Raw genomic sequence first — 25940 nt, 5'->3', positions numbered from 1 at the left:
TCAGTACTGCGCAGGTCGTTTCCAACTGACGCCACAACTACGCAACTGTTTTGTATCCAACTTCATTTTGCCGCCACTCAGTAATTCGGACCCTTCGTAGCTCGTGAATAAATAATTAAAATTTACGGTTTTTTCGTTTAAATAAATTATAACTCGTGTCTCTAAATATTCTTCACTACCCATAGGTTATTTAGTGATAATAATTAAATCTGTACTCGAGACATAAATAGTAAAAAAAATAATTTAAATAATTCGATCCATCGTTTCCATTGTTCGGCTACCGGTGTTCGTTGTCGTTCGTCACATAAATTTATAATCCGTGTAAGTGACTTTTATTAATTATTATTTATAAACAAAAGTGTTCAGAAGTTATCAGTGATCATTAGTGTACAGTTTTCAATTTTTTATATCAAGTGATTAGAACAAAAATAATTTTTTTACACATTTTCTTATGCCGCCATTTTGAAAAAATTTATTCAAATTATTTTTTAAATTATGGGTGAATTCGGAAATGCTCTAGCTCTAGCTCTAGCCAAGAGTTGCCATATAGCAAGAGCTAGAGCTACAGTATTTCTGAACGCACCCTAATTAATATAATTACTGACACAACTAATTTTTAATAAAATAATAAAATTTCAATTTTTTAATTTCGCGCCAAGATGGCGCTACTGCGCGTCACTGTATTCGACGTTCAAATTTTTTCTAAAGTGGGGGCGGTCGATGAATCGCAAAATCGATTGGTTTGTATCAACTGACGGTTCGATAGCGGCAGTCAGTATCGTCGAAAATGGCAGTAGTAGTCCAGATTTTTCTTTACGTTTGAATTAAAACACAGTATTGCAGTTACGCCGTGTGATTATCCTTAAAATTTGTTGTTCATAGTTATTGTTTAATTAAATTGTGCAGTAATTGTAAAATGTAAAGTGTGCAAAGTGTCTGTGGTGTCGTTAAGTGTTAAGTGTTCAGTGCTAGTGCAAAGTGTTGCTGATGCTGATGCTGACAACTTCCAAGTTCCTGAGCAAAATCATCTGGCATCGTCTGGTGGGGAAGTAGCAGTTAAGTGACGTTTTTTAGCTGCAATACACTTGGAGCAATTTAATTCAAATCTCCAAGTGTATTAGGAAACCCTTCTGCATATTATTTCCCCGCCAAGGTTTGTTAAAACACTCAAGTGTTTTTTTTTTTAATTTTAAATATTTTTCTATCATATTCTGCCGCCATTTTATGCTAACGTACGAATTTTAATTTGTCTCCAATTTTTAATAATTTATTATTTTTATGGAAAAGTATTAAAGACTTTTCTCAGTGAATATTTTTATGTGAGTGGAAAGGGTTTTATGTCAAGTGATGTGAAAATTTTTTTTTTGTTCCAATTATTTTTTGCCATTTTTGAAAATCATCGTGAAGTTAGCAGGCAATAAATAATTTTCGGATTATTTTGAGAAAGATAAATTGTAAAGAAAAAATTACGACATAAAAATATGCTAAGATTCCACGGCTTTCCGAACTTGTTAATTTAATTTTTCTAGTGCAGGGGGTCTCATTTAACTCACCTGATCAGTTGTTGCCCTGTAATTTCATTTTTAATGTTTTTTTCTTTCGACAAAACAGCTGAAATTAGCATTTTTGCCCACGTTCCAGGGCTGCAGCTTGGTGCCCACACGTGATCTAGAATTCATTTCCGGACAGTCGGTCTGCGGAAAAAAAAATTTCCTCAGGATCGACCCCTCAGAGGGCCAATTTTGTGTTGTGAGCTGCTGTGAGACGCTGTTGCGCCTCTGGGGCCGCGAAAAAAATATTTTTTCTAGCGAATTGAATTTATTTTACTATTTTGGTGTCCATACATGATCTAGAACTCATTTTGGGACAATCGATCCGCAGAAAAAAAAATTTCCTCAGGATCGACCCCTCAGAGGGCCAATTTCGTGTTGTGATCTGCTGTGACTCATCTCGTGCTGCGCCAAAATATTTCCCGCTGATAAAATGAGTTGATATCTTTCGTATTCGTGCCAACAGATACCTGAGAATTTATTTTTCGGCAAACGGTTCCTTAAAATACAAATTCCTTTCAGCCATGTTCTTCAGAGACAACAATTGCAAAATGTCCCTGGTCCGTAACGTTCTGTATCTCGGAGATACGACCCATGGACCCTGTGTGACCCCGTAACTCTTCTCGGGCCACCTAAAAATTTTTTTTTACCACAAATCGCATTGATTTTACTCCTTTTCGTACCCACAGATGATGTAAAAACGTTTTGAGGCCAGTCGGTCTCCAGAAAGTTTTTTGAAAAGTTTAAATTTTCTTAGCGGGAAGTTCAAAATAATCAAAACTAAAAATAGTGTGTAATTAAATAACGTAATGCGCAATGAATAAAAAGCCTTAGGAATATTATTCATTAATTTTATTTAATTTCTTTAGGAACAAATACATGCGTTTTCCATCATGTTTTATTAATATACATCAATTCACGATTATATAAACTGTAGAGCTGTCACCCGTATGGATTAAGGAACGGACACTTTAATAATAAATATCATAGACTCGATCCATATCATCCCGCCAATTTATTTAATTGTATTAACCCTTTATTATCTCAACAACAGTGCGGCAAAACAATTACACTGCGCACTTATTATTATTATTATTTTTACCTAAAGTGTCTCTTTCCGTTAAATTTCGCGGCTTATACATTTATTTATTAATCAATATCAATATTAATATTAATATATTTATCCATTTAAATTTATATCGTAAATATATAACATAAAAATCAATAATTCTTAATATTATTAATATTTTAATAGTAAAATAAATATATATATAAATATATATATTTATTCGAATAATTATTCTTACAGAAACAAAAATAAACAAAGATACTCATGGCACAATTGAAAAGTGTCAATTAAATGATAATAATATTTTTAATTAATAATCATTTTTTATCATTTATTTTATGTATTTTTTTTTTTTTTTTTTTTTTTTCTATAATATATTATTTAATATTTATTTTAAAATTTATAATCTAATCCTCCATATTCTTGCGGAAAAAAATCTGTCGATCGCGATTCTTAATTTTATTATAATTTCGGCGACATCAAAGATGAAGAATAAATTTTTTTATAGTTTTGTTATTATCACAGAGGAATCGACACTTGAGTCACCTCGTTGTGGCAAACGAAAGTCCGATCGCAATAATCCGTGGTAATTTTTTTTTTTTTCATTTAAAATTTTTTAATTTATCCAAGATAATTACACTGTCAAAAATCGGGAGTTAATTCGTAGTTACGGATTTTATTTAAATACAAATTTACTCGAAGTTGCGGAGTTTTTACAAAAAATTACTCTGCATACCGAGTAAATATGGAGTTTGTCTTTTTATCGGAGAGATTTCAGAGTAATTTTGATTTTATTTTAATCTGCATTCCGATTCGGAGTTTTAATATTAAAATAAATTCCTCTCGGAGTAAATTTTACTATGATTCGGAGTTTTAATTTTAAAATAAATTCTCCTTCAGAGTGAATTTTACTCCGAACCAGACTTTCAATATTAAAATAAACTCCCCTCGGAGTAAATTTTACTCTGATTCGGAGTTTTAATATTAAAATTAACTCTCCTTGAAGTAAATTTTACTCCGAACCGAACTTTTGACATCGAATTAAACTCCACTCGGAGTAAATTTTACTCTGCCTCGGAGTTTTCATATTAAAATTCACTCCCCCCCGGAGTAAACTTTACTCTTGACTCGTCAACATTAAAATAAATTCCCCTTGGGAGTAAAATTTACTCCGAAAGAATTAAATAAATAAACAGTCACCCACTCCGGATTTACTCCTTAAATTTTTTCCAGTGTAAGATTACAATAAAATAAAAAACATAAAATATAAAATAAAAATAATGACAGTTATATTGATACTAATAATAATTAATTAATTATCAAGCTGTATGTGAACGTGCACTCACATCCAATCAGTAATCGGTTAATGATCTAATTATAAATGTTTGCATATCAATCTATTTGGTAATTTTTTTAATTAAATGACTGTATCAGTTACTGGATTATTTCTATTGTATTTTATTGAACTGTAATGTTATGTTATGTTATGTATTGTTTAATTATTTATTTATTTGTGGAATAAGCTGGGAACTTATGCGATGAGCACATGATGCGATTGCACATTTAAATGATAAACTAAACAATTAAAACTAAACCGAAATCGCTGTCAGAAAATTTATAAATTTACGGAATATTTTTTTTTTTATTCTTTACCTGTCGAGACATTATTTTCCGAGGCACGACAATTAAATACCAAGCGCACTCCCAACCATCAATCAGATAAATCAACACATGCGGGGTAACTACGCTCGCTTTTATTTATTTATTTTTATATTTTCATAATAAACTTCTTTTTTTTTTTATTGAGTGTACCAAGGGAACGTTTCTCGATCAATATATCAATATCAATATCCTTTTTAAATAAACTTTGTCCAGATGGAATGTGTTCATAACATACTTTGCCACATATACTCTCACATTGTGCTCATTATTTTATTTAGGAGCCGCATTAAATATATATATGCCTCTATATCTATTATTTAATAATTAATAATAATATTTATTTATTTATATATATAATATATATATTTATATGAAAATTTACTCCATATAAATTATTTACAAAACAACGAATAGAACTTAAAAAATTTACGCGCGAAAATTTAAATCTCAAATCACCGTAGCGGTGACTCGGTCAGTTTGTTCGTTTGTAGTTCGCCGTACACTCGCAAAAAAAGTCTTAAAAAATAATAAAAACAAAAATCTACCAACAATTACTACATCTACATATTTATTATTTTTCAGTTAATTAATTAAATGTTTTTAATTTTAAATTCTTTGGTAGCACGTGATGTACAGACAACCATACAAAGAATTCTATTGTCCGATCGTGACAAGGTGGTCCCAACCGCCAAACATAATTCCTATTATTTTTATTAATATTTACAGTCGACTGTTCGTTATAAGCCTGGTCTAGGGGACGTGGGAGAAATTTTTCTGGGAATTCTTCCCACTACCGTGCGTTTAGTTTTGCTCTTGACTACCCGTTATAAGCCTGTCTTTATTTTATATGATTTTAAACGTCATATTTATATTTTACGCACGCGATTATTCCGATTTTTCTGGTGCTGCACTGTAACAAATCGGGAGTAAATTCGAAGTGATTGCGAATTTTATTTAAATTCGGATTCACTTGCGCTCGGAGTTTTAAAAAAATCACTCCGTATAGGAAGTGAATAGGGAGTTTGTCTTTCAACGGAGTGATTTCGGAGTGGTCTGGATTTTATTTAAATCCACATTCACTCCAATTCGGAGTAAATTTTACTCAGAGGAAATTAAATAAATAAACTCATCCACTCCGTGTTCACTCCGGATTTTTTTTACAGTGTAGAGTTAAAATAAATACTTATCTCTTACACGAATAAGAATTAAAATACAAAAAATTAAAATGATAATGGTATTGATTACAGTAATAATAAAAATAATTATTTTATTAATAAAGATAATGGTCAATAAAACTTTCAATTGTAACAGATGCTTTGAATACAATTATGAACAATAAATTATATTTTACTCCATAATGATTAAATTATTCTCCGCGAACCAGAGATAATAAATTTTTGTATTTTTTTTAAGTTTATAATTTCGGATACTGAAATTAGCCGACGTCTAGTAATTTTTAAATTCTTTTAAAAACGATAAAATTAAAAAAAAAAAATATTTTAAAAATTGCACCTCTAGTTTTTTCAATTTTCCACACGAGCATTTTTAAAATTTTTTTTTCCAAATTAAATTGTTGAAAAAAAATTTGAAGATTGTTAATTGTCCGCTAACTTCTGAGTCGTTAAAATTTAGACAATTTTAACGGAGGCTTATAACGGGCCCTCTGGTACGAAATTCCTCAGAGTGGTCAAGTGGGGGAAGTTCGGACAGTGCTCCCGATTGAGGGGAAGAGGCTTATGACGCATAGTCGACCGTAAATAAATAATAATAATAATTATTAAAGTTAAAAATAATAATGATACTTAAAAAATATTCAGCATGTCTGTTGACATTAATCCTAGAGCTCTGGTTAATTAGACACAGCTCGTAATCCTCTGTACGTAAATACAGGGCATCCATATGTACACATAACACACATACGATTAATTACGAATGGATAATTTAGCTTGGTAACAACCGCTCAATATTCATTTATCGCCGTGTCCGATATCTACACGATTACCCATACAAATTTATGTATACACATCTACATAAAATACCTATACTTAAATAATATGTACAGCATACAATCCACAACTTAATTCATACAATTACCGAATTATTTTATTTTCATTCGTCCGTTCAAATCTCAACATTTTTTTTTTTCATTTTTTTTTTAATTACTCGAGTCATTAACAAAATTATAAACAATTGATTTACTCCAAGTAAAGTACGTAAATAATCAAGCATTTTTTAATTACATTCATTATATATTTTTATAATAATTATTATTATAATTCGCGTAAGCAGTCACGTATTCACACAAAAACATTAATAATAATATAATATTTCTTACGTTAATTAAGTAAATATTTTAGTTTCTTCGTCTATGTACACCCTGTTTATTAATTTCAATTAATTATCATATATTTATATTTAAATATTTAATTATTCCAATGAGTGGTCACTCGAAAATTATAAACTCTAGATATTAATTGCGCATTTTATTACTTTTTTTAAACTTAATCTTAAAGTACATTTACACTTATCCATTCACTAGACTCGTTATTTTAATTAATATATAATAATATATATTTATATCAAAGCTTTAAGTAGTAAATAATAAAAAAAAGTGATAAAGTACCGAGCAATTAAACAATTAGACGTAAGCTAGGCTGCTGATGAACTTTTGTTCAGCATTAAAAGTAAAATAAATTTACCGCCGGGCTGTTAAATTTTCCATGCCAGCGGCGGGAGTCGCGATTACGACTGCCGGTAAGTCGATAATAATTTTATCGAATTTTCCTTCCGCTCCTCGCTCGCGTTGTAAATTTTCCAGTTATCAGTAGATTTTCGTGTTGCTGATGTTGTTGTTTATCAGTCGATGATCCGTCAGAATTTACGGCTGCTGGAGCAAAAGCTGCTCGAGCTCGTCGGCAGATCTAAGCAAAAATGCCGCGGACTCTCGGTACCCGGTTATCAGCTGCCTCACGGCGGTCATTTCAGTGGCATTCAACTTGTGGCTTAGCAACGGCTTCGTGTTTTTCATACTCAGATCAGTAGGTCCTGAAAAATTTATATTTAATTACAATAATTATTAAATTAATTATCGCGGGCGATCATACGGATTAATTAATCAAGTACGGGCATAAAGTAGCGATAAATAAAAATAATAAAACTAAAAAAAAAACAAAACCAGTATTACTTTGTGTACCGTTGCTTAGCAGGCCAGATGTGAAGCTCTGAGTAGGATAAAGTCCAGCAGAAAGAGTCGGGGGCACATTGGTGGGCCCAGCGCGTTGGAATGCTTGGCTGAAGTTTGGTCTGTACATCGCGGTGGGTGCACCGCCACTTGCCACGCCGTTTACCGCTGATGAGCTAACTATCGTCGCTTGGCTGTAAATCACAATTGGAAAATTGTTCTTCAGGAAATTTATCCATCAACGGGTTCATTTAATGTCGCGCGTGCTCAGTTATTTAATCGTTTTTGTCTCGTAGATAGAGTCAATCATAGTCAAGGTAAATGGCTTGATAATCACCGTTTGTTATATATATATATATATATTATACCCAATAATCTATATATATTTTAAAAATTTATCTTTTTTATTTTTAAAATAAATAAACGCCTTCGGTTATCAGACGATGATTAGACAATAAAATATCTCATTTACACGTAAGAAGTGCGAGTCATTAGGGGCAGAGTGATATAGATATATATATATTTTACGTTGTTACCAAATCCCTTATCAATATCACGAGTCTCTGTGCTAGTATATAATAACTTTGGTTAGTTCTGTGTGCCAATGGAATTACAGCGCTTGTATTACGCAACCAGCAACTCTCTGTAGTACAGTTTAATGTATATATCTAGGTATATATATATATATATATATATATATATATATATATATATATATATATATATATATATGAGCTGGACGATGATCGGTTGCATAAACGTACCTCATAAGACCCTTGTTGTCGGAGGACGTCAATAGTTTGGATGTTGGTGCAAGCGACAGAGGCGTTGAGGCGAGGGTACTGCTGGGTAAACTGGCCAAGCTGGTGAGAGGCGCGAGGGATGTCATCGACGTCGGCGGTGTGTCCTCTCTCTTTCCTGGTAGCGATTTTATTGGAGTGCTTGAGAAGTGCTCCAAGCTCGACCGCACGTCCGTTTGCTGAAACATTAAAAAAATAATCATTATTATCATTATGATTATTGATATAAATATAATATAAATAATATTGTATTTTATGGCGACTATAATCTGTGTCAGTAGCGTTTCTTCATTAACTGATATTTTATTATCGACAAAAGTTAATTTTTTTACGTCGCGTTCTACTTTTATTGGACGGAGCTTGAGTTTTATATTGAGTAGATGTACACGGTGCATTTAACTCATCTGTTTGAGTTTAATTTTTAGTACCTGTCGGTGCTCATCCTGCGAATAATCACAAAGCTGCTGCTGGTGATGATGCCGATGCTGTTGTTGCTTATGAATGACCCTCAGGTTTTTTTTTCTCATTGTAATAATAATTAAACTTTCCGCTTGTACGTTTATAAGTATATATAATACATATATGTATATATTATATATACGCGGACGATGATTAGTCCCAGATGTAAATTGTCGGGTTATCGATCATCATTTCTAATACCGTTGCACTCGTCATCGTGGCTCAGCACGTCGGCACGTTTTCTTATTCGAGCATCAATAGACGAATAGAATAAGAAGAGCCAAGTAATGTAACAGACGTGAGTCAATCTGTACAATCACTCGCTGGTATATAGACCGGCATCGACATAATTTCTCATTGCAAGCAACGCAAATAACAACGCACGGTCTAGTCACATTCACACATCGACACTTTGTCCCAGCATCCGTCACTCCTCCTCTCCTCTCCCTCTTAGATTTTTTTTGTTACAATGATTCTTAATTCTCAGTTCTCGATATCTCTTATTCGCATCCAGCTCTCATTGAGACTAAGCTCTGTTACAAATGACAACGGACAGCCACCGATGACGACGACGTAACAAAAAAGATAAGCCAGCAAGTGCCAGAGCGAATCAGTATTAAATCGAGGGATTCGTTGTACGGACAACGTCTTGCTGGTTATGATTATCAAGTAATGATGATTAATACAACAATAATAATAATGATAATAAGAATAAACTGACTAATAATCGACGAGATGGAGAGGTGATGAGCTGGGTTAAGACAATGAGGGTAAAAAAATAAAGTCCAATAGTTTGTGTAGTGAGGGAGAGATACTTAACGATTCAAGACGCAATGAAAAGTAAGAACTGGTGATGCTCGAGTTGTAAAGAGGGGACCAGATGCTGCTGTACTGTGCTAGTGTGAGAGTGTGTGTGAGTTGAACGGGTGAGTAATATACAAGTTGGGAATTCGGTAAAAGAAGGAGAAGCAGTGGCAGCAGAAAACACTCGCGAGCAGTACAGAGGAGATGAACCAGCTCATAGCAGCCGTATACCCGAGTTGTAAGTTGCGATGATGATTATTCAGACGGGGAGATCTTGGGCCGGATGTAGGGAGGTGTTTTTATGAAAGCCAAGCTGTGTGGCGTTGACGTCAATTATATAGGTGCAGGGACCGATGGCTGTGTTGAGCAGCATTGAAGCCAGTCAGCGATCCTTCTGTCCCCTCTCCCTCTCTCTCTTTTACTTCTCTAATGGGTTAGCCCGAGGTCGAGGGTTATCGCCAGGGATTTTCAAAATAGATAGCGCGACTGTTTAAACAACTCGAAACGTTACCGGGAACTCGTTTCGTTGGACGGACAGCACAGACTTTACGCGTAATCCTGGAACCAGCTGGAATTTAGTCCAAGTGTGTTAAATCCATTGATCAAGCCAACAGTAACCGGCGATAAGCCCAAGAGAACCGCGATTTTATCGCTCGCAATTCTCCTACTGTACACTTCGCTTTGCTTGAGCAAGCTCGGTTGCATCATTTTTTTTCCTATTTATTTTTTATTTGTCGACGCCGGAGGGGCCAGAGTGCACGGCCGATTTACGCTCAATGTGTGCGTCTACGTCTGTACGTGTGTATGTATATGTGTGTGAATATATTGAGACGACACCGAGACGCCAAAGTGGGAGAGGTAAGCACGATTCAACCGCGAGGTTATCAGCGTTCTGCCCCTGTTAAATGTGCCGTATACCTCAACAGCGCAGTAGTCCCAAGTCCCAACTTCCAACTCACGTAGCTCTGTTATGTGTTGTAATGTAAACTACTGGCTATGGCTACGGCTATAGGCTATAAAATATATACACACTGTACTCGAGTGAGTCGGAGTTTAACCAGCACACAACCAAACAACTCACATACGCAACACTTGCGTACTGTGTTCTCGAGTTTACTTGCTCTCTGGTCTCTTTAATCTTAATACTCGACGCAAATACCCACTCACACTATACGCACTTCTCCGGGTTGCTGGCTGCTGCTGTTGATGCTGATGCTGATGTGCATGTGAGTGTGTGCATATATGTTTAAGTATTTCTTTTTATTAAGCTGGAGAAAAAGAAACGGGTGGATAGACAATTTTTTATGGGACAAAATTAGAACGTGTAGATGAAGACCAAGACTGAGACTGAGAAGATGAAGATGAAGATGGAGATGGAGATAGAGAGAGGAACGGGATAAAAAAGAGGGCAGAAGGACTGGGAGCATTCGACGTGAGTTATTAGTCTCCGCTGAATGGTTTACTCACCGTAGCCGCTGGCAGTGTGGGCATGGGCTGTGAGACCGGCTCGAGCCCCAGCCTCATGCGTTTCGCGTTGTCGCTCTCGTTTTCGCAAGCCGTTGCCAAAATTTGCTCCGCCTGCACCGAGGTCAAGTGAGCCGGCGTCGGTCTCGCCTGAAATAATAAAATAAAATTACTAAATAAAGTTTAACCGTCACTGAGAGTACAACGGAGCTAAATAAAACCAAACGACCAAGGAAAAGAAAAAAAATTTTTAAAAGTAAAGAGCCGAGCTTAACATCAGCGGTGAGATGCGTTCCAGGCATTCCGGAAATAAGCAATGTGGGCTCTGGGGTTCGCTCTCGGTCTTAACTTATTTTTATTATTTCTTTGTCCCATTTTACGTCCACCAGAGACTCACTCCGACCACCAGAGCAACAAAAATATAAAATAAAATTAAACATAAAGGTAGACTTACCGCGTCCCAAGGTGCGCCTTCTCTGCCCCTCTTGTTCCTCCTGCAGCTCTTCAGATACGTTCGGATTCGCTTCCTCGCGCGTTCAGCAAACTCGGGAAACTGTCGAGTGCAACTGTCGATAATTGCTTGGATCTTCTCCTTTGGCTGCTTCGAGATTGGAACGATGCGGTCCAAGTTCTCGTCGACGAACAGTCTGACGAACATCTGCCGGAATCGAGAGGACAATGAGTAAGAGAATCATGATGATGACGATAATGATAATGATGATGATGATGATGATGGGGTGCCGTCGCTTAGTTTATACTTGTATAAATATATATGTATTGAGAACTAGAGAGAGGGAAACTACAGGGTCTGGAATCCACGCTTTACTTTACAGAGATCGCTGTGTAGGAATTAAGAATTAAACCGTTAAAGGGGACCTGCCGTGGCTCGATTAAACTAATTGTAATTAATTAACGAGAGCTACCGGCGGCAAGTGAGTGAATGAGTGAGTGAGCTAGACACAACACAGCACAATACAGAATACACTAGCCGGTTGTGTGAAGCCTCTGACGCTCTTTAGTACTAAAAGCCAACTCGAGTCTTATATACAAAGCACTCTGCTGAGTAAAAGTATAATTAAAGTAAACAAAGAAATTAAAACACTTGTCTAATTCCCTTTTCCCTCTCCCTTGCCCGCGACTCCCGACTCCTGACTCCAAGTTCATAGAGCAATGCCGTTTTAATGAGCAGTCGAAATAATATAAACTTGTACTTAACAATAAATAATAAACTCGGAGTAACTGCTGATTTAATTAAATGAAATTATGCAATCGTGTTATGCATTAGCGGTTTGAATAAATGAATAAATAAATAACTGACGGACTGGGTAAATAAGTGGTTATTATACTCACGTTGAACGCCTTGAGACGCTCTGGGTCGTGGTGTCGTGGGTCGAGTCTCTCGTCGACGTCCTCGTCGTCGTCATCCTCGTCTTCTTTGTTCCCACTGCTGCTGGTCTCGTCCTGGGCGCTGCCGGCGCCCTCGCCCCCGGTCGGACTCGACTCCCGGTCCCGGTCTGACCGCGAGGGTGTGCAGGATGACGCTGGCGGCGGTGTCTTCTTTAGTCCCATGGCATAGGACGCCCACAGCGACGCCATGTCTTCGCCTCCGACGCCAGAAACTGTGCCGAGACTAGGGACCGCTGAGGATAATTCCCCGAGCTCTGACGTCCCATTTCGTGAGTCTAGACACACAAAAAAGTATAACGTTATTTCATGTTGGTGGGATCTGTTGCTTCATATATAAATATAAATATGAATGTATATATATATATATGTGTGTGTGAATGTGTACCGGGAATGATGAGGCAACGGAGAATGAGGAATAAAAAATAATAAATAATAAAAAATGAAGCTGCGATGGTCTACAGTAGAGTCGATAGAGTCTATGGAGCAGCTGCGGTGATGTGAGTTAGCACCGGGTTACGTCAGCACGAGCTCGAAATTGTGAAACAGAGCCCGAGGTATTGGTTGGCATTTTAGCAATCTCAGAAACATGTCACGGGATCCAGCGGAGTGTTTGCCATTATGTGGATCCGAGAACAAGTACGCTGAAGGTTAGTTGCCGGTTATGCCGGGTAGGGTATGGGGAGCAGATAGGTAAGTATAGCTTTGAGAAGGGAGGCGACTAGGCGGATAGCTAGATAATGGTGTGTACTGTGGAGCCGAGATTGTCTCTCGGCAATTCCTCGGAGGCAGACAAAGTACACAACAGCACCCCGGGCTATCGCTAAAGGAGTTCCCGGCTAGAAAGCCGGTTACGAAGATCCACGGAGCCGGATTCCCATTCTCCTTTCGCTGCTCGTTTGACGACAACTCGGTTCTTCTAGCCAAGCACTACGGTCTGAACCTGAAATCCTGCGCCAACGTCCTCCGGCTATTCTTTCGACCTCGCTATCGCCTCTAAAGGAAACCGATATACCAACTGTACAGCAGCCGCATTTTCTTCTTCTTCTTCTACTTCTTCTACTTGTACTACTTGTTCTTATTCTTATTCTTGGTCTTAGTCTTGGTCTTGGTCTTATTTTTATTCTTGTTCTTATTCTTTGTTTCTTACTTTAATACTTTTCTCATTCAGACTTTTTATTCTCTCCGGGTTTTATCGGCGTGGAATCGATTGGACGGTCAGCTCTTCTGGGATAACTTTTAGATAAAAAGAAAAAGCGAGACGGAGACTTGGAAAAAAAAGAGTAAGATATCTTTTCCTAGAGTCGTTGAAGAATTACCGGCTTTAGCGTGGCCATGGTCGCTGCTTAGCCGAGGAAAGAAGAGACCAGAGACCAGAGACCAGTAACTACTACGGCCGAAAGCTGGTTCGTTACGCAACCGACGAGTACAAGACGCAAGCCGGCATAACCAGTTTCGCATCTGACCGGCACGAGTGTAGCTGAGTAGGATCAAGTAGACGCGGCGTTTTGTTCCGAGGACGAGCAACAAAAAAACAACCCAGAGCTCGAGAAAGGAGTAAATTATCCTTCCGCAAGTTGCTCTGCAACCACCAATGGATTGTATATCAAGTTCCACGCACTCGTTTCTTATCACTGTTGTTTCAGTGTTGGCGACGTTGACGGCTTGATTGTAATAATGATAAAAATGACGATAACCAGATCACTTTACCCGATACCGTTCTGTTGTGTTGTATAGCAGCTCAGCCGTTGACGTTCTTCCATTTAATTTCACTCGTGACTCTCCGACTCTACTCCATCAGCGAGGTGACTCACCCGTATATTTATTTAATTGCCGTACGAGCAGCACTCGGCTCAAACTAAAATTCATCCTCGCTGGACACATTCCATTTCAATTAAATGTTTAGTCGCGTTTGATGTTCACTCGCCTTTCAATTCTCCAATTTATAAAAAACATTTAAAAAATTTTATATTTTTCATTTTACCAAACGTTCCTATTTTATAACTATGACACATGACAATGCGGGTCCTGATGTCACCAAAAGTCTCGCGACTGTTTTGACGAATCAAACAAAATTTTATAATCCCGTATCGTCATTTAATGTCACCAATTTAAATGTCAGAATTTATTTAAATAAATTTACTGTACATGAGTCAATCTATCAGCCTAATTTACCGTGCAATGAAATTGTATAGAGACACTCTAGTGTAATAATTAATTAATTAATTAATTAATTGATGATTATAAATAAAAAAAAATGCAGGGAATGATAAACAGGCGATTAAAATGATGACTAAAGCGTGTTACCTGTGAGTGTGCAGTTGTTAATGGTGTTGTTTGCCGTGGAAATGGCTGATTGGCTGGTGACAGGTGTGCCAATGGTGTTGGCTGTTGTAGTTGATGAGTTATTTGGCGACAGTGCCGCAGATGCAGCCTGCGCCTGGGCCTGCTGCTGAAGATTATAATTCCACGCGAGCAGCATCAGCTTCAGCTTATCCGCGTCTTTCATGAGCGTGGCTGCCAAATTAAAAAATAATCGTGCCAATGACTCTCTATTTAATTTATTAATAAGTTAGTTAATTAATCAACTGATAATTAGTCTTTGTTTTTTTTTTATTTTTAAAATAAATCGCGTGACATCCAGAGGCCAGGATATGTTACATTTAATCGACAAATCAATTATAATTAAAAATGGACACGCGATTAGTTTTACAGAAACAGAAACACAACAAATTACTCGACTGCGACTTTAGTCATGTGAATAATGTATTATATAATGATGTAACGTGTGTTATGTGAAGAGGAAATGCGACAGGAGGTTGGGAAAGCCAGAAATTTATCGATCCAAAGGGTGCTGGGGTATATACATATGTATATATATATATATATATAGATATATATTGAGAGAACGGTGATGGAGAATACATGGACGCGGTTCTTGTAAATGATTCAAGCATACCCGATAGCACGATGGCGTCAGCGACGAGACACCTCCTGTTCCTGTCAAAATTTAGGTCATCTACCGAAAACGGCACCGACTACGACCTGGCCCGATGCCGTCACACACTCGGTTCTGCTCTCGCTCATCTCACCGTCAGAGCTCTGAGCCGAACAAGAGAAACTAATTCTTGCCTGTCCGTCCGACCGACTCCTCTTTCTCCTCGTCCTCATCCTCATCCTCATCCTCATCCTCCGCCCGCGTACTTCACTCTACTCGGTTATATATTATTTCAAGCGTTATCCCACCGTACGTCTCGGTCTCTCTCTACCATCATCTCGATATTCTTGGCCCCTCGATGCACACAGTCACGCTACAAAAGCGATACCGCTGGATATAGATGCAATTACCTTCTGACAAAGCTAAAATACCCATTTTTTTATTTTAATTACATTCCTATTGATTAACTTATTAACCACCACCACCGCGACCGCGCGGACCTGATTTTTATTTTTATATTTATAACTTTTTTAAATATTTATTCCCAAGTCTATAAATTAACTGGTACTTAAAAGTATTACAGATAAAGTAAAATATAAATATTGAGGTATGCTCACTAGAATAATGATCGTCTTCGGTGATATCTGCAGGCTCTGGGGTCGAAATATTTTCCTGAAACAAATCCAACAAGTAAACCGTTAACCAAAAGTTTATCAACATATTTACATTTATTTATTTTATAGTCTATAAATATCAGATACGTTTAGTGTATATATATATATAAGTATGTGTAGATTGTAGATATAAAAGTGAGGGGTCAGGTTGGGGTTTAGGTTGAGGTTGAGGCAGAGGCTATAGGCAGTAGGTGTATAGCAGATGTAGAATTTTATCCGGGTATAGGTGCAGGCCACGCGTCTCGATCGTGACACGAGCGATTTGCATGCAAATGGTTCGAGTGGATAATCGGATGCGCGGCAGGCGACGTCTCCACATCCAAGGTGTTCACGAACGAACCGAGTCCTCATGCTGGCAGTCTCTCCTCCCAAGGCTCCAAGACTTAACTTCTACATGCAGACACACACGTCGTAAATTTATCATACCATGTAAGTACCAGGACTTGCTGGTATCCCATAAGAGTACAGTAAATTTGAATTGGCGAAAGAAATCACATCGCGTGCACCGGCCTCCTCGTGGTAATCGATTTGCTGCGAGTATCTGGAATCAGCAACAGTCGGACCGACAACCGACAGCTGGTGATTGATTCGACGGTTTAAAATTAACGGGGTTTCCCATAGGCCTTGCAACTTTTAGTTCGGGCATATACATACATATATCTATCTATATACTTATACTTATATATCTCAACGGGTTTTGCGCAAGTCCTAGAAGAGAATGCCGATATAGAAAAAAAGAGAGAGAGGAGTTGATTGGAAGTTGTAGAAGGAACGTAAAACTATAGGTGGTCTATCTGTGCCAAGTCTCAACGACGTTGTGCGTTGCAACATCAGAAGGTCGACCGGTATTCCCCATTCGCTCACACTACTTGGACGGTACAGTATTAAATAGCTTTTGCTATGCTCAGTGCACTTACAAGTAAACCTACCGGGGTCCGGGGACCGGCGAAACGTTTGCTGTCGATCTCCTCGGCAACAACCTAACTATTAAACTACAGGCTTTTTTCTGAGCTCACCAGCGCAGCCAGCACACTCACGTTTGTCCCTGTCCCTGTCTCTTTTGTTGGCTTGTGGTGCTACGCCGCGAACTACTCGTTCGTAATGTGCTGGTATAGAGTATAGAGCTAGGCTGAGTTGGATGGATGGATGGATGGATAAAGAGTTGCTGCGGCGGTAGTGTAGGCATTCGGTGAAAAAGGCATCTGCACCGCGACCCAAAAACGAAACGAGGTTCTTACACCGCTCGCCACCAACAAAACCACTACTCTACTCTACTATATAACTCTGTGACCGCCTTCTTCCCATCATCCATCACGCTTGTCCGCCGATAGCCTTTTATTCTCCTTATTTTTCACATTCAACGAGTTTCACACTACGTTCAGCTCTTTTATAATCGCAGAATATATAAATAACTATATATGAATATGAATACAAATGCTGTTACTCTAAAGTTTAATAATTCTTCATTATTGACTAAACTTTTTTAACCCAAAGTTCAAGCTCCGAAAGAGAAGAGAAAAGGGAGAGACAGAACGGAGTTTGACGTAACGTCAGATATTTAAAGAATGTCGTAATTAATTATTCAGCATTAACCTGAATTTGATCTGGGGTAGAGGAAGAAATTGTCAGAATAATTTCAGATAGAAGTTTAAGGAAATTAAAAACCGAGCTGTCAGAAGTCTGAAGCAAAGCGGCAGATCCTCCGTTGGAAGATAGAGGAGAGGAAAGAGGGAACAAGAGGGAACCACACAGCCAAATGGCAATGCTGTTCTCTCACCTACGCAGGAACCGCCCCACTTCCGGCGGATGTCCTCTGATAAATGGGAATCTCACTGCAGGAACACGTTCAGCCGCACACCTACACTACCACGCCAGTCTACTGCTACCTAACTCGGGTGCTGTGACGCATTTGTCTTGTCTCGGTAAACATATTTAACTAAATTGTCTTGTTATTGTCATCCATCTACGTATTTTTTCCACAAAACAGTATGCGGGTCTGTATTTTTTAACAAACAATAACTCGTATCGTCTGTTGTGTATTACGGACTCAGTGTGCCCGAAGAAACGCTTATTTTTTTTTTTATGATACATAAAAGTTGATGAGACAGATGACTCGGTTCTCACACGCAGGTCAACCAGTGACGTGGGAACAGAGGGTCCAGTAAACGGGAAGGACTAGCTTGAGAATGATGATGATGATGATGATATTCGCGGACCTGTCCGACCGGGTGTCATGAGTGTACCCTCGGGGACGTTGCCAACCCATCAACGAGTACGAGTAGGCATATCAACTCGCGTCCAGGGACTTGCTGTTGTTTATGTAACTACAACTATATTATACACTCCATGCATACATATGTCATATGTATTTATATGTATATACTGCATACATAGATATGTATTGTAACGAACAGCATTTGTTTAGTTGACTGCAATTAAGCCACTTGGCGGCAATTGTTTGTCGCTCAGCAGAGAATTCCGCTCCCACCATCTCTTTCCATGGCTGCCACACATCATGTGGACTCTGCTCGCGTTATTGTAACAGAGCAAAGCGAACCAGAAAATCCGGCAAAGCACTACTCCAGCGTCAGCAGTCGAGCTACAAACATCCTCACAATGACACACCATCCAGACGATAAAACCCAACGAGTTGCCGGGTCAGCCAGGTCACCAGTTGGGTCCAGGAGCCTGGCGACGTTGCTACGGTGTCCTCCAATCAGCTTGCTGGAGATCGTAAGATTGTATGAGCCGTCTACTCAACGACATGCCAAACTGTTTTCCTCCAGCTTCGAGATCTAGATCTCAGCGGTGCTTTTGTTCCTTTAAATGTCGCGTCGTTTTGTGTCTGGACTGTACACTAGCTATTATACACATTGTATATTATGTACATAAATATATTATCCTTGAGATTTGATCTTGTGATTAATAAAATCACATCGCGTTCGATTTCAGGTTACCTCAACCGTAACCGCTACGTAATTCAGGTATTCTAGTTACGGCACCGTTGAGTCGCCCAATTTGGTCTCGTTTGCCTAACAAATTCGATCTCCAACTGGCGCACGCCTCCTATCCTACTTCTCCACTTCCTCGTTCGCCCGAGTTAGCTGTGTAACTACTCGTCTCCTCTATATTTGTGTGTTAGCGCTATACTATACCATACCAGTGAGACCAACAAACCGCTCCCGTAAACTTCCAAGATCTTTTCGCCGATCGCGTGACCGGTATATGATCCAGTTCACGGACGTCCACTACCATAACCGCCACTTTTAGCAGCAAAGCTATTACTCTTGTCCGACGATTAGGTCTGTGTGTTATCGACTGACCTGACGGACATTACTATCGTCATATTGGTAGCTGCTCAATGACGACATTCAATATGTCAGAGAAGGCTCGTTACTCATCAGCCAAATGAATTGTCAACACAATTAATGATTACGGGTAAGCTGCTGGTATAGTGCGTGTTTGTATGCGTATGTATTTGTGTACATGTGTGCTTTGGAGTATCACATACTTAAACTTAAATAGGACGGACAGGAGCTGACGTCAGCGTTGACTTATGCGCCAAAGTGGCTCCAAGGCAGGTTGCGTCAGGGGACCGCAGAGCAGATCGAATGGTCTTGAAGTATACGAATAAGGGGACTAGAGATATAACCAAGCCGAGCTAGCCGAGAATATATAATATAGAATACACTTATAAAGTGGCAGAGAAGGATGGGGTCACCGTCAACACGATAACCTCACACGTGTGCTAAAAAAATGATAAAAAAATATTAATGGCGACAGGGAAAGAAGATAGACGACGGGGTTTTCACCGAGCAAACGTAACCAGGTTTATAATCTAGCATCTTGCTCAGCTGGGGACTCTACTTCTAAGGTTCTACTCCTTGCTGCTCTTTAACACTCAGCTCGGTCCACTGAGGGAAAGGAGGAGAGAGAAAGAGCCTTGAAAATTGAATCCCGACCCCTGCCGGCGGCTAACCAGCCCGTAATTTATTACATGATTGTACCGAGGTGTGCTAATGTGCATCATCCGTGCAAATTGCTTGGGATCCGTTGAATATTCACTATCGTCGTCTAACTGTACCCAATCTATATATATACACCCTCCTCCTCCTTCTTCATCCGGACTCGGCATTCAGCACCAACTTTAATCCTATCATCATCATCGTCTTATAAACAGCCGAGCATTCCATTGCTCTCCCTTGTCCATGGGTCTCTCGATACAACAAGAGCCAGTTGATTCCGTTCCATTCCACTCCATTCTACTCTATTCGAAAAGACACGCCACTGACAATGAGCTGCAATCTGCCGCTGCAGTCCATGCGTCAGTAGGAAAGATGTGAAAGTGTTTTTCTCACATGTCCTCCAGGCAAATCACACACGACACATACATTTACATTTATATATCTATAGATATATATACAGAGAAAATATTATGTATTTATGTATGTATATGTATGCATATTAGCCTCTTGAGCAGATCGTATTTATCCAATAGTAGCATTATATGTATGTACGGATGACGGTGTCTGCCGTGCTCGGTTGGCTACCTTACTTGACCCCTGCACAACGAGGGACAATTGGGTGTAACAGTCTCCCATTCGTCTGGCAGTTGCCCTCCTCTGCTTCTCAGCTCCTCTGCTCCTCTTCCTTCAACGCAGTTACTGGTAACTGCTGATGCCACTACTGGTATGTTGGTACTGTCTGCCACCGTCCGTGTTTCTCTGAATCCCTGTAGCCGTGTAACACATCCATTATTCCCAGGGTGTGTCGCATGTGTGTGTAAATTCTAAATGTGTGTGTGTGTGTATAAATATCTCTGTTGCTCAATACCCGTGACAGCGTTGGCTCCCTCCGCTCTACTCACTCGGGCATACGTACATCCCAGATCTCACTGATGGGGACAATTCGAGGCCAACTAACAGAGCAAACCGTCCTCTTCCAGTTAAACACTTGTTTATTTTATTTATTTATTTATACTAAACTTATTTTTCAGCCGCTACATATACGTCATGTGCATTGTCGGGTTCAATCTACACTTGTACAATTAAACTCTGACTAAATACTGCTGGTTACGTACATTGTGCATACTATGTACATATTTTTAATGATAATAATAAGGATAAGTATATTATATATGAGCGCGAGTCACGTGAATTAAATAGAATTGAGGAAAAAGTATCGCACGCCAGCTCATTTTTACGACTAGACTTACAACGGCTGTAGGCTGCACCGCGTAATGTAAGAGGACGGAAAGAGAGTCGCGGGTCTCGCGAATGAGTATCATATCAGTCAACTTGGGTATATAGTACGGGCATATATATCTATATATATATATAACAGTGATATATATATGCCTACTAGTATAGCAGTGCCTTGTCCGCGTGTGTCTGAACTTGAGAACAAGATATCTGAGCTCGACTCCTATCCGTTGGCTGCATGGGTTGCCAGAGAACATTATATATACTTGGCGATGACGTGTACATGCGTATATGAGATTTGTATTCGTGTCTTGGTTTCGGTCTCCTCGTATCTGGTACTCGGCTGATGCGCCTCTCGGTTTCTTGTTTGCGAGAATGAGAAATTGCGAATAAGGAGTTTACTAAACCAAGAAGATAAAAGAGGATGCATTTAAATATATATATTTAAAAATCCTCAAGGTCCATTCGCGAGATGTCTCTCCTTTCGCGGTAGTTTATTTAGAGTTTAACAAATCCTCGGAGCGTGTCAATGCGATCTCGTTTAAATCCGCATATCATTAGTCCAATCAGCCAAAGCCGAGGGACGAAATTGCCCGCAGGCGCTACTGTATCGAGAAGGAAGCGAACAAGCGAATCCAGGTTGATGTCAGTCGAAGGACACGTTCTCAGCATTCCGGGGCATCGGTTAACATACCTAATGCTTTTTATCACGAATTACTTTATTGAGTATCGCACCACTTGCCAACTGATATCTCAATTGGTTCAACGAATACAATTATCATTATATATTATAATATATTGTTTTAGTTTTATTTTAAATTTATACGGATGAAAAAGCACCAGCAATTTATTACAAACGACTTGAGTTTAGTTACTTCACACCCTTCTGACCGTTGGACTCGACACTACCATGAGTTTTAAACTCGACTCACACCTCTCTGGTGCAGCCGACCCAAGTGTATTGGACTGTATACAGCATATATATATAAATATATATATGTATGGAGGTTTAGTAGTTTCTTTGCCCGTTTCATCATGTGCAACTCACGAGGGAAGACCCTGTATGGAGTTTAGCGATGGCTACGAACCAGCTTGCCATTTTCAACGATCGAGACGACTTGTATTGCGGTGTGGTGAGAACAAAATAAAATAACACCAATGGAAATAATAATAATAAGAAGAAGAAGAAGGAGAAAAAGAATAAGAATGGGAATGAGAATGGTTAAGTCGAGAGGAAAATTTCTTGGAGTTTAAGATAAATTGAGGATGGATAAAAAGAGAGATAGAGGTCAGAAGCTTCACCAACCAATCAGCAGTTTAAGTGAGATTGATCCTAAACTCTTTAAATAATCAACGTACATTTTTTACGATACGGGGTCTACTTTGGAATTTTTGACTTCAAGTGAATTGACCACTTCGAGTGTTAAATAATTTATGATATAAAATACATGTATATAGATTAGGGTGTTTCATATTTAGGCGATAATTTTTTTTTTCTGTTCTACCTGAAAAACTAACAATTGATAGAACAAAAATTCTAAGTCAATCAGGGGCTTAGCGCATCGAAAAATTCGATTTCCCATTTAAATAACATGGGAAAAAATTTTTTTTTAGTTTGGAATTTTTTACCTCGGAAATGACTCATTGTACGAATAAGCTCAGCATACATTTTTGTAGGGAATTCAACGCTCTACAAAAAAAGTGTCTTATCATTTTTTGATAAATCCATCTGTTCAAAAGTTAGTGGACCTCGAAGTCAAGTTAGAGTAAATTTCGAGATCTTTTTACTTTTCCGGCGAAACTATCAGTCTTATCAAAAAATGCCATAGAATCTTTTTTGTAGACAATTTTATTTCCTACAAATTATCTCTGATAAATTTTTTTCTAATTTTACATTGTTTTCTAGTTATTTCCATTTTAATGCCAAGCTCCTAAAAAAATAGCGTTCTGATAGATTTTGAGAGCTAATTTTATAGATATATAAATATATATATAAATTAATGTTGAAATGATGGATTTTTTTTTATTTTAAATGGGATTGTCTGGCTGGCGGTGAACTTTTTGCTGCTCGAACGTATATACGTTTCTATATAGAGGCGACCCTAAACCGCGGCAGCAATCTCTTCTGCCGGAATAAACTGCCTTAGTACCTCTGCTCGATGGTTGAGGCGTTTTCCTCTACTCCCGTCCCTCTCACTGTACCAGCGAGCCACCGTCTTTGCGGCGTCTGGCAAAGGGGTTATATGTACGTCGGAATAGCACCCGGGTGCGGTATTGGCCGGGAGAGTGCTCAACGCGAATAGTATACTCGGCTATGCTAGATGGTAGTTGCACTAGCACCGGCATCAGCACCACCAGCAGTTGCTGTAGATGTAGTTGTAGAACTAGTAGTAGTGGTAGTGGAATAAGAAGAGACGGAGGTAAAACGCGAGTAGAGAAAAGAGGGAGCGAGAGGTCTTAAACCGGCAGTGAGATTTTATAGGAGTTCATCTTCCGGCGATGGGAATGCCGGACGGGAATGGGGCCGTTCAAAACTGCTGGCCGTTATGTGTGTTGGCGTAGGAAGAAGCGCGGAACGGAGGGAGGTTCAATGCACCAGGAGGGTGAACAAAAAAAAGGTGCCAGCGACGTGCTGAGAATTTTTTGGCTTCGACTCGCAAAAAGTCTTGAGCTCTTTATTTTTTTTATTTTTTTTCTTAAACTTTTTTGCACTACTGCTGCTACTGCGTATGTACAGAGTGAAGTTGAGTCGAGCTCCAAATCGATAAATCCATTTGATAATTTTTTATAAATTTTCCGAGCAAGCATTTGGCTTTTTTTTAGAGAAAGAATCCTTGGATTTGTGCGTTATAATTTTTTTTAGTCTGTTTTTCTTTCCTTATTTTTAGTGTTAGTTGTTTTGTTGTTTTTTAGCCGTACAACGTCTACGCCGTTGAAGATATATGTACGAGGCGTATAACGGACGAGAGATCTCTAAAAACGTGGTGCACACGTGTACAAACGAAAAAAGACCGTGGCAGAGCAAGAGGTGAAACAGGAGAGACGAGAGTAGTACTCTGCTGTGAAAGATGTTGTGTAGAGTAAGAGTTAGTTGGTGGGCAGAGGACACCGACGCACGCAGAACACGCGGATACCTGATGTTATATTTAAACTAAGACTCGACGAAGGTCCACCGGCCGACGACTGATGCGCAAAAAGCATTCGTCTTGTGTGTGGAAAGATAACCCACATGACCTTCCTGCCTCCGCGTCCCTCTTGTGTAGACTCACAAGCAACTCGCTATTCGCTCCTTCCCTCTCTCTTTCTCTCTCTCTCAGTTATTCTCTCACTCGCTCGCTCGAGAGCCATTGGCGGGAAAAAAAGAGTTGCCGGTTGATAAATGTGCGGGAGTCAAGAGAATAGCTGTGTATAAAAGAGAGTGAAGAGTGAGAAAAAAAATACGATCCACGTCCGGGATGTGCACATGTTGAAACTAAAACTCAATGAACTGCTATCGATTAGCTGCTCATTTTATTCAACGGCATGCTCGCGTTTTATTTTTATTTTTTTTTCCCTCCCACTTTGCTCTCTCGCATTTTAACTGCGTTACCCTCGCTAATTCTCGCACCCTCGAGCGCCTGCTACACATCTCGCTTGCATTCACCCTCTCATCGTAAATTCTCTCCGAACGTGTGTTGCACCTCGTATTTTTTATTTTATTTTATTTATTTTATTCCTTTTTTTTTTAGGTTTTAACTCGCTTTGAGGGGCGAACTCGCGAAAACAGGATCAGTCACGGGGCTACTGGGTCGGTTTATTTATTTATGTTTTTTTTTTAACTCACTCGCCTCTCGCCTCTTTATTTATTTTTCGTGAACCGCCAACACACACACACACACACAAACATATATATACCGTAGCATACTTTGGTTTAATTAATTTACGTTTATCAGAAGTGTGTGGCAAGTAAGAGCACATTTAATTCTACAGAATGGAGATGAGCTGGATGATGTATTTGGGTGTAGCAGTACAGTGTAACCGGAAATTTATTTAATTCAATGCTCGATTTGACGAGCGTTTCCATTTGGCCAGGATCCAAAGCTTCGACGACTCCAAGTCGGTTTTGGAGCCGACGAGGAACGACTTTCGGATGGTATGCAGCCTCGTAACTCGATGTACAAAACGTACGTGCAAGAATAAGTGGGCATAGAAAGAGAAGAGAAGAAGCGTAGAGAGTAAAGTCGAGTGTTGGAGCCCAGGTGGGAGGAGGGGGCAGTATCCGATCTATCCACGACGTTGACGGTAGACTGTCTAAAGGTACGTTGTACTCAAACAAAGTAAGATATAATTAGAACAACGCTGGCTGCAACTGGTGCGTCGACTCAGGCTTGCTTACACATACGCGCCTCAAATTTCCACGTGTTACTAAATCGTTTTCGTCGCGACGACTAAATATTTAGTTCACGTGTGATAAATAATATTTACACACACATATACGCATAAGTATATATATTTATATCAAGTTTAATGCTACTTAGCGTCACGTAGACCGTACGCTTGACCTTTTAATAAACAATCGAGGTGAGAGTTTAAGTCGCTCGCAATTTAATATAACTCCGGAAAATGATACTGTCCGTCTTTGACCCCGTTCGCCTCCATACCAGCAGTATCAATACCCAGCTCATAGATCTTGGGCACTCATCTCCAATCGCTTTATCTCTCTCCGGTCGTTTTATTCCTCTGGTACCCGGTAAC

General features: G+C 38.9%; 1 protein-coding gene across 4 annotated transcripts in view; it reads right to left on the bottom strand.

The window, feature by feature from the left end:
• Positions 1-4275: 4275 nt before the first annotated feature.
• Positions 4276-25940, bottom strand: part of LOC130677880 (nucleolar protein 4-like) — a 34553-nt gene continuing 12888 nt past the window's right edge. For 2 of the 4 annotated variants that reach the window (XM_057484782.1, XM_057484798.1), the window contains exons 2-9: positions 15949-16003; positions 14701-14910; positions 12340-12671; positions 11444-11647; positions 10993-11139; positions 8227-8441; positions 7466-7656; positions 4276-7326 (exon numbers count right to left, since the gene is read on the bottom strand). In XM_057484782.1, coding sequence (XP_057340765.1) covers positions 7160-7326; positions 7466-7656; positions 8227-8441; positions 10993-11139; positions 11444-11647; positions 12340-12671; positions 14701-14910; positions 15949-16003 — 1521 coding nt within the window. In that variant the 3' untranslated portion in view covers positions 4276-7159. The remainder of the gene's footprint in view (positions 7327-7465; positions 7657-8226; positions 8442-10992; positions 11140-11443; positions 11648-12339; positions 12672-14700; positions 14911-15948; positions 16004-25940) is intronic. The other 2 variants (XM_057484790.1, XM_057484806.1) reach the window with 2 other exon arrangements.

This window comes from Microplitis mediator, chromosome 1 (genome assembly GCF_029852145.1).
Source record: "Microplitis mediator isolate UGA2020A chromosome 1, iyMicMedi2.1, whole genome shotgun sequence".
NCBI lineage: Eukaryota > Metazoa > Arthropoda > Insecta > Hymenoptera > Braconidae > Microplitis > Microplitis mediator.
Note: the sequence above shows the minus strand (reverse complement) of the source record. Positions and strands in the feature narration are given on the sequence as shown.